This window comes from Coregonus lavaretus (genome assembly GCF_964263955.1).
Source record: "Coregonus lavaretus genome assembly, contig: HAP1_SCAFFOLD_8923, whole genome shotgun sequence".
Lineage (NCBI taxonomy): Eukaryota > Metazoa > Chordata > Actinopteri > Salmoniformes > Salmonidae > Coregonus > Coregonus lavaretus.
Window position 1 is genome coordinate 4,410 of NW_028160943.1, and position 11,041 is coordinate 15,450.

At 39.7% G+C, this 11,041-nt stretch overlaps 1 protein-coding gene across 1 annotated transcript; it reads left to right on the forward strand.

Annotated features, from left to right (window-relative positions):
- Nucleotides 1-2,693: 2,693 nt before the first annotated feature.
- On the forward strand, nucleotides 2,694-7,953 carry LOC311121271 (wolframin-like; the record flags this gene model as incomplete). Its single annotated transcript, XM_084195781.1, has 6 exons — nucleotides 2,694-2,879; nucleotides 4,079-4,195; nucleotides 6,142-6,531; nucleotides 7,031-7,117; nucleotides 7,528-7,671; nucleotides 7,852-7,953. Coding segments are annotated over 6 exons (1,026 nt in total), but the record flags the coding sequence as incomplete, so codon positions are not given.
- Between the last annotated feature and the right edge of the window lie 3,088 nt (nucleotides 7,954-11,041).

Here is an 11,041-nt window from a genome sequence, read left to right on the forward strand (position 1 = left end):
ATGCCACTATAATGCCACTAAAATACCACTATAATGCCACTATAATGCCACTATAATGCCACTACAATGCCACTATAATGACACTATAATACCACTATAATGCCACTATAATGCCACTATAATGCCACTATAATGCCACTATAATACCACTATAATACCACTATAATGCCACTATAATGCCACTATAATACCACTATAATACCACTATAATGCCACTATAATGCCACTATAATGACACTATAATGCCACTATAATGCCACTATAATGCCACTATAATAACACTATAATACCACCATAATAACACCATAATACCACTATAATACCACTATAATGCCACTATAATGACACTATAATACCACTATAATACCACTATAATACCACTATAATACCACTATAATGCCACTATAATGCCACTATAATACCACTATAATACCACTATAATGACACTATAATGCCACTATAATGCCACTATAATGCCACTATAATACCACTATAATACCACTATAATACCACTATAATGCCACTATAATACCACTATAATGCCACTATAATACCGCTATAATACCACTATAATACCACTATAATACCACTATAATGCCACTATAATGCCACTATAATGCCACTATAATGCCACTATAATACCACTATAATGCCACTATAATGCCACTATAATGCCACTATAATACCACTATAATACCACTATAATGCCACTATAATACCACTATAATACCACTATAATACCACTATAATGCCACTATAATGCCACTATAATACCACTATAATACCACTATAATGCCACTATAATACCACTATAATGCCACTATAATACCACTATAATGCCACTACAATGCCACTATAATGACACTATAATACCACTATAATGCCACTATAATGCCACTATAATGCCACTATAATGCCACTATAATACCACTATAATACCACTATAATACCACTATAATACCACTATAATGCCACTATAATACCACTATAATGCCACTATAATGCCACTATAATGCCACTACAATGCCACTATAATGACACTATAATACCACTATAATGCCACTATAATGCCACTATAATGCCACTATAATGCCACTATAATACCACTATAATACCACTATAATACCACTATAATACCACTATAATGCCACTATAATGCCACTATAATACCACTATAATACCACTATAATGCCACTATAATGCCACTATAATGCCACTATAATGACACTATAATGCCACTATAATGCCACTATAATGCCACTATAATAACACTATAATACCACCATAATAACACCATAATACCACTATAATACCACTATAATGACACTATAATACCACTATAATGACACTATAATACCACTATAATACCACTATAATACCACTATAATGCCACTATAATGCCACTATAATACCACTATAATACCACTATAATGACACTATAATGCCACTATAATGCCACTATAATGCCACTATAATACCACTATAATACCACTATAATACCACTATAATGCCACTATAATACCACTATAATGCCACTATAATGCCACTATAATACCGCTATAATACCACTATAATACCACTATAATACCACTATAATGCCACTATAATACCACTATAATGCCACTATAATGCCACTATAATACCACTATAATGCCACTATAATGCCACTATAATACCACTATAATGCCACTATAATACCACTATAATGCCACTATAATGCCACTATAATGCCACTATAATACCACTATAATACCACTATAATGCCACTATAATACCACTATAATACCACTATAATACCACTATAATGCCACTATAATACCACTATAATGCCACTATAATGCCACTATAATACCACTATAATACCACTATAATGCCACTATAATACCACTATAATGCCACTATAATACCACTATAATGCCACTATAATACCACTATAATGCCACTATAATGCCACTATAATGCCACTATAATACCACTATAATACCACTATAATACCACTATAATGCCACTATAATACCACTATAATACCACTATAATACCACTATAATGCCACTATAATACCACTATAATACCACTATAAAACCACTATAATACCACTATAAAACCACTATAATACCACTATAATACCACTATAATACCACTATAATGCCACTATAATACCACTATAATGCCACTATAATACCACTATAATGCCACTATAATACCACTATAATACCACTATATTACCACTATAATACCACTATAATGACACTATAATACCACTATAATGCCACTATAATACCACTATAATACCACTATAATGCCACTATAATACCACTATAATACCACTATAATGCCACTATAATGCCACCGAAAGGTCGCTGGTTCTAATCCCCGAGCCGACTAGGTGAAAAATCTGTCGATGTGCCCTTGAGCAAGGCACTTAACCCTAATTGCTCCTGTAAGTCGCTCTGGATAAGAGCGTCTGCTAAATGACCAATTATTATTATTACTATAATACCACTATAATGCCACTATAATACCACTATAATACCACTATAATGCCACTATAATACCACTATAATGCCACTATAATGCCACTATAATACCACTATAATACCACTATAATACCACTATAAACACGGTGGTCTGACTTGGGACAGATTTCCCCATTGCGTGGACTATATAAAGTGTTTTCTCATTCTAACTCTCAGATGATTGTGACGCTGGCCGTGTGTGCGGTTCCGGTGACGCTGAGGCTGTGGACGCGCTTCGGCCTGTCGCTCATGGACGTATTCCACTCTATGTCGCAACGCGGCGCCGTCAAGCTCATCCTCTGCTGCGTCACCATGGTGATGCTGTTCTTCTGGACGTACCTGTACCACTCTGAGGGACTGCAGGTAAATATATCATACCCTCAAGACATGCTAACCTCTCACCATTACACTAACAGGTAGGGGTTAGCATTTTATATCATACCCCCAAGACATGCTAACCGCTCACCATTACAATAACAGGAGAGATTAAAAAAAATAAAAAATAAAAAAAGATTAGCATTTTATATCATACCCCCAAGACATGCTAACCTCTCACCATTACAATAACAGGAGAGATTAGCATTTTATATCATACCCCCAAGACATGCTAACCTCTCACCATTACAATAACAGGAGAGATTAGCATTTTATATCGTACCCTCAAGACATGCTAACCGCTCACTATTACCATAACAGGAGAGATTAGCATTTTATATCATACCCTCAAGACATGCTAACCGCTCCGCATTACAATAACAGGAGAGATTAGCATTTTATATCATACCCTCAAGACATGCTAACCGCTCACTATTACCATAAAAGGAGAGATTAGCATTTTATATCATACCCTCAAGACATGCTAACCGCTCACCATTACCATAACAGGAGAGATTAGCATTTTATATCATACCCTCAAGACATGCTAACCGCTCACCATTACCATAACAGGAGAGATTAGCATTTTTGGGGAGGTATGATATTTGTGCGTCTAACTTTCTCACTCGTCATTATTCACGATTCATTTAAGACTATCCGTAATCATGGTAGCATCCACAATATTTACAATAAAAGTGACTCCAGAATGACACAATACAATATTTACCATTCATTTTCTATTGGGCACTAAATAATCTGAAACACAACCAAAACAAACAGCAAATACATCCAACAAATTTGTAGAGTCACAAGCTTGATGTAATCATTGCGTGCTGTATATACTGAATATGGGACCAAATACTAAACTTTTGACCTCATTGTATGATTTAAAAATCCAAAACAACTAAAACATGTCACTGGGGCCAATCCTGTTAGAGCTCACTGTTACAGTTATGTGAATGTGTCTACATGTATTAATGGACGGGACTCGTGGTAAGATGGGATGTAGTTGACTCGCTTTTTACTGTCAAGTGTAGAGATGGCTAAATGCACTCCAGTGATTTAATTAAACGTAATATTTGATTTGATTTAATTACATATTTATTTTTTATATTTAATTTGATGTAAGTTGATATTTAATTGAATCTTTAATTTAATTTAATTCAGTGTGATGTTGTATGTTTTAGGGGTACAACTCTACGCTGACCTGGAAACAGTACAGTGCACTGTGTGGTCCTCCTGCCTGGAAGGAGAAAGGCGTGGCACAGACACAGATCTTCTGCACACACCTGGACGGACACCAGGTATATATATATACATACATACATCACATTAACAGCGATTACAGCCTCGAGTCTTCTTGGCTATGACGCTACAAGCTTGGCACAGCTGTATTTGGGGAGTTTCTCCCATTCTTCTCTGCAGATACTCTCAAGCTCTGTCAGGTTGGATGGGGAGCGTCGCTGCACAGCTATTTTCAGTTCTCTCCAGAGATGTTTTTTATTTTATTTTTTTATTTTATTTTATTTCACCTTTATTTAACCAGGTAAGCCAGTTGAGAACAAGTTCTCATTTACAACTGCGACCTGGCCAAGATAAAGCAAAGCAGTGCGATAAAAACAACAACACAGAGTTACATATGGGGTAAAACAAAACATCAAGTCAAAAATACCACAGAAAATATATATACAGTGTGTGCAAATGTAGCAAGTTATGGAGGTAAGGCAATAAATAGGCCATAGTGCAAAATAATTACAATGTCGTATTAACACTGGAATGATAGATGTGCAAAAGATGATGTGCAAATAGAGATACTGGGGTGCAAATTAGCAAAATAAATAACAATATGGGGATGAGGTAGTTGGGTGGGCTAATTTCAGAAAGGCTGTGTACAGGTGCAGTGATCGGTAAGCTGCTCTGACAACTGATATTTAAAGTTAGTGAGGGAGATAAGAGTCTCCAGCTTCAGAGATTTTTGCAGGGTTCAAGACCGGGCTCTGGCTGGGCCACTCAAGGACATTCAGAGACTTGTTCCGAAGCCACTCCTGCGTTGTCTTGGCTGTGTGCTTAGGGTTGTTGTACTGTTGGAAGGTGAACCTTCGCCCCAGTCTGAGGTCCTGAGCACTCTGGAGCAGGTTTTCATCAATGATCTCTCTGTACTTTGCTCCGTTCATTTTCCCTCGATCCTGACTAGTCTCCCAGTCCCTGCCGCTGAAAAACATCCCTACAGGATGATGCTGCCACCACCATGCTTCACCGTAGGGATGGTGCCAGGTTTCCTCCAGACGTGATGCTTGGCATTCAGGCCAAAGAGTTCAATCTTGGTTTCATCAGACCAGAGAATCTTGTTTCTCATGGTCTGAGAGTCCGTTAGGTGCCTTTTGGCAAACTCCAAGTGGGCTGTCATGTGCCTTTTACTGAGCAGTGGCTTCCGTCTGGCCACTCTACCATAAAGGCCTGATTGTTGGAGTGCTGCAGAGATGGTTGTCCTTCTGGAAGGTTCTCCCATCTACACAGAGGAACTCTGGAGCTCTGTCAGAGTGACCATCGGGTTCTTGGTCACCTCCCTGACCAAGGCCCTTCTCCCCCAATTGCTCAGTTTGGCCAGGCGGCCAGCTCTAGGAAGAGTCTTGGTGGTTCCAAACTTCTTCCATTTAAAATTAAGGAGGCCACTGTGTTCTTGGGGACCTTCAATGCTGCAGAAATGTTCTGGTACCCTTCCCCAGATCTGTGCCTCGACACAATCCTGTCTTGGAGCTCTACGGACAATTCCTTCGACCTCATGGCTTGGTTTTTGCTCTGACATGCACTGTCAACAGTGGGATCTTATATAGACAGGTGTGTGCCTTTCCAAATCATGTCCAATCAATTGAATTTACAACAGGTGGACTCCAATCAAGTTGTAGAAACATCTCAAGGATGATCAATGGAAACATGATGCACCTGAGCTCAATTTCGAGTCTCATAACAAAGGGTCTGAATACTTGTGTAAATAAGGTATTTCTGTTTTTTATTTGTAAAACATTTGCAAAAATGTCTAAAAACCTGTTTTTGCTTTGTCATTATCGGGTATTGTGTGTAGATTGATGAGGAAAAAAAACTAGTTTAATCCATTTTACGTAACAAAATGTGGGAAAAGTGAAGGGGTCTGAATACTTTCCGAATACATCACATTAACACATTAACATTCTGACACCAGGTACTGTATGTATAGTGAATAGTGTGCCATATTCTTTTTAATAATTCCCAGGTGATGTGGACCGGGAGGTTCCGGCAGGTGCGTGTAGCGGAAACGGAGAACGGCGCCCAGTCCGTCATCAACCTGCTGCCGGTGTTCATGGGAGATTGGTTACGCTGTCTTTACGGAGAGACCTACCCTAAATGTGACCCGCTGCGGAACAACTCCACCAACACCTCCTCCACCACCACCACCACCACCTCAACGGCCAACTCCAACACCCCCGTCGTTAACGCTAACCTCACCGTCGCTGACGCCGACTACGCCAACTCCCCAGTGCTTGGTGTTGCCGTGCCTACGGCCGTCCTCCTCCGGCAGCAGGAAGAGGAGGAGCTGTGTGTGATCAAGGCGTTGGCCAAACACACGTGTCACGTGAAGCGGTTCGACAGCTATGTGTTAGAGGTAAGAGGGACAGGCACCTTTGAAGTTTTTAAATCACGTTAAAAAATTGTTTAAAAAATTTGCCTGGCCTTTACTTTTACATTTTAGTAATTTAGCAGATGCTCTTATCCGGAGTGACTTACAGTATTGAGTGTATACATTTTCCGTTCTTTTTTCATACTGGTCCCCCGTGGGAATCGAACCCACTCCTTAGCGTTGCCAACATTACCAACTGAGCCGGACCGGGGCCTTTAATCAGTAATAGTTTTAGATATACTGTTTTATGATATTTTATTCATCCGTTCCGCTTTTACTTATAGATATTTTATTGTTTTAATGTAAAGTGTTATTTTTTTAAATGTATATTTTATTGTTTTAATGTAAAGTGTGATTTTTGTAATGTATATTTTATTGTTTTAATGTAAAGTGTGATTTTTTAAATGTATATTTTATTGTTTTAATGTAAAGTGTGATTTTTTTTAATGTACTTTAATCCAAGTTTGATTTGATTTGATTTGAGGTGGGCGTGGGGATGCCCGAGGAAGACGGGGTGCCAGAGGACCGGGCCAGAGACATCAAACTGGTGGCCAGCCATGAGTTCAGACAGGTACACCCAATTCCTTATGTATTTACAGAACCCTATTCTAATGATTCAATTAATAACGTATTGCTGTTGGTGTTGTCCAAAGCCTTTCATAATGCATAAACCTCAATGTCCTAACTCTCTAAATATATGGTGTAAAAGCATCTGCTAAAAAGCCTAAATGATGATATGAACCTAAATGATGAAGTTATAAAGCTGTTGGTGTTGTTATAAAGCTGTTGGTGTTGTTATAAAGCTGTTGGTGTTGTTATAAAGCTGTTGGTGTTGTTATAAAGCTGTTGGTGTTGTTATAAAGCTGTTGGTGTTGTTATAAAGCTGTTGGTGTTGTTATAAAGCTGTTGGTGTTGTTATAAAGCTGTTGGTGTTGTTATAAAGCTGTTGGTGTTGTTATAAAGCTGTTGGGGTTGCTTTAGGTGTTGCTGCGCCTGCAGCCCGGAAGCCTGGTGGAGTTCAGCACCACGTTGGAGGGTCGTCTGGGGGGCCAGGTCCCGTCCTTCGAGCTGAAGGCCATCCACTGCCTGGACTGTGACTCCTCCCTTCTGACCGCTGCCAGACAGGTGTTATATAATAATATATACACTATATAATATATGCCATTTAGCTGTTCTATCCAAAGCCACTTAGTCATGCTTGCATACATTTTACACTTGGGGAAATTGAACCCACTATCTTTGCGTTGCAAGCTCTACCAACTTGAGTTACAGAGGGCCGTGTGTCTGTACTTCTTCTTTCTGCAGGTGAAGATAGAGAAAGACTGGAGACGGACCACCCTCAGCTCCGTCAAGTTCGCCTTCGACTTCTTCTTCTCCCCCTTCCTGTCCGCACGGATCGACGTGTGACTGGACGGGACGAGAAGGAGAGAAAATTTGGGGGAAATACAAGAGGAGTAGATGGATAGAAGGATTTCAATTCAATACAACTTCATTTAGTCTCCTCCTCCTAAAGGATCAACGTGTGACCAACCAGGGGTGGAAGAGACACTGGCAGCCATTTTTCTAAACGGACTAAGGGGAAAAAATAGGAAACGGACGGATGAAGGAATTCAATTCAGTACAACTTCATTTGTAGTGCAACTTAGTGAATAAAGGGATGGACTGATGGACAGATGGACGGAGGCGTGAAAAGGGGCGTCTCTCTGGTCGGAACACCCGAAGGGAACGGTTTGCTACAGTTACGCAGTTGCTGCTGTTCTCTTCTGGAAGCCATTTTTGTTTTTTTCACGAGGTGGCTGTTGTCGTCCGGATGACACGTTACCATGGCAACGAGCTGCGGCAGCGTTTACAACGGGGGGGGGGGGGGGTGGATAGTTGGATCGGATTGTATCTTAATTGTGCAGAAACACCCCGGGGGAGCTGAAATCAACGAGGAAGTCGGGTCATCTGTAAACTGGATTACTTGAACGTATTTCAACTGGAGATAGCTGTAGTGGTCTTTAAATGGGAAACTGGAGGAAAACGCTAGGGAATAATGGTGAATTAAGAGTTCAGATTTCATCATTAGTTTACAAATATAGTATTAAGAGTTGTGTGTTTAAGTGTCTTAAGAACACACTGATGCCTTGTGTATGTAGAATATGTAGCATATCTACAGTGGGGAGAACAAGTATTTGATACACCGCCAATTTTGCCGATTTTCCTACTTACAAAGCATGTAGAGGTCTGTCATATTTTTATCATAGGGACACTTCAACTGTGAGAGATGGAATCTAAAACAAAAATCCAGAAAATCACATTGTATGGATTTTTAAGTAATTAATTTGCATTTTATTGCATGACATAAGTATTTGATACATCAGAAAAGCAGAACTTAATATTTGGTACAGAAACCTTGTAAGTAGGAAAAACCTTGCAAAATCGGCAGTGTATCAAATACTTGTTCTCCCCACTGTATATAGCTATATAGTACTACAACTATGTGATGTGTGTGTGCGTCTGCATGCATGTTTATAGACTGTATGTATGTATGTATGTATGTATTTGCAGTGGTTTATCTGAAATATAGTGCCTAGTAACTTTTGGATGTTCCCCAGCTAGCACGTAACGTTCTGAGAACCATATGTTTCTTAAAGCTTGGTGAGAGTTCTGGTTGTCCTATGGTTATTTTGCATACAATCTTCCCATAAAGTTAGGTACAGGTTTCCTCATTGTGTCTATTTAAAGTAATGTTCTCAAATTTTTTCAGAGAACGTTAAGAAACAACGTTCTTCTGTGGGAATTTCAGTACTTCAGCATAATATTTTCTACAGGTTTACCTCATGGTTGTAATTTTAAAGTCATGTTCTCAGAACGTTAAGAAATCTTTACATAAAAACCACAAGAAAACATAAGTAAAGTTCAAAGAACGTTGTAAGAATGTTATTTAAAAACATACATTCCGTTCTCAACATCTACAAAACCCTCTCTGTCCTCTATCTTGTTAAGTGTGTAAATTACAATAGGTACCTTTTTAAATTAGAGACTTTAAATGAAGTCACCAGATAAATTCACTGTCTTACAACTGGTCAGGTCAGTATAGTGAAGCACACAGAAAGGCTTGCAAAATTCCAGTCGTTTTCCCCAAAAATTCCCAGGTTTTCCAGTTTGGAAGATGGGAATTTCAGTAAAGGTTACTGGAATTTCACAACCTTACACACAGATATAGACAACAACAACCATGAAAGGTTCAAACACATATTTGAGAAAGTGAAACATGTTCTTGATCTATATTTGGTCCTCTGCCTGGACAGTGTGCGGTATCAGCCATCCGTTAGCTCTGAGTCTCCGTTTCACTGTCTGTTCCACTCAGTCACAGCTTAGGTTTGTGTTTGCAGCTTTGGTCCCGTTCACACTCAGGTTCTACAACTGATCAACAACACATTGGACACAATGGTTGTGATCTAACTGATTGTATTTTTTTCCTGATACAATCAAGAGTTTGTCTGAGTTTGTTGCGGATCCATTGAGCGGTGTCTCCACACGCTTGTGTAGTTATTTGTGTGCAGAAAAACTATTGTATGATACAACTGGTATCGCAACCTTTGTGCCAAATGTGTTGTACATCAGTTGTATACGGGGCCACTGTGATCTTGCTTCTGCTTTGCTTGCTATTTCAATAGGGTCTAGGCCGGGTTACTGTAAAGCTATTTGTGAGAACTGCTGATGTTGTAAGGGCTATATAAATCCATGTGATTGATTGTTATATTAGAGTGTTATACCGACTCAAACCTGTTAACGCTTCATATTATCTGACTGACCGACACACTGGAGAAAGAAGGCCAGGGTGCATCCCAAATGGCACCCTTACTCCCTATAGGGTCCTGGTCTAAAGTAGTGCACTATAAAGGGAACCTTACTCCCTATGGGGTCCTGGTCTAAAGTAGTGCACTATAAAGGGAACCTTACTCCCTATGGGGTCCTGGTCTAAAGGAGTGCACTATAAAGGGAACCTTACTCCCTATGGGGTCCTGGTCTAAAGTAGTGCACTATAAAGGGAACCTTACTCCCTATGGGGTCCTGGTCTAAAGTAGTGCACTATAAAGGGAACCTTACTCCCTATGGGGTCCTGGTCTAAAGTAGTGCACTATAAAGGGAACCTTACTCCCTAGGGGGTCCTGGTCTAAAGTAGTGCACTATAAAGGGAACCTTACTCCCTATGGGGTCCTGGTCTAAAGGAGTGCACTATAAAGGGAACCTTACTCCCTATGGGGTCCTGGTCTAAAGTAGTGCACTATAAAGGGAACCTTACTCCCTATGGGGTCCTGGTCTAAAGTAGTGCACTATAAAGGGAACCTTACTCCCTATGGGGTCCTGGTCTAAAGTAGTGCACTATAAAGGGAACCTTACTCCCTAGGGGGTCCTGGTCTAAAGTAGTGCACTATAAAGGGAACCTTACTCCCTATGGGGTCCTGGTCTAAAGTAGTGCACTATAAAGGGAACCTTACTCCCTATG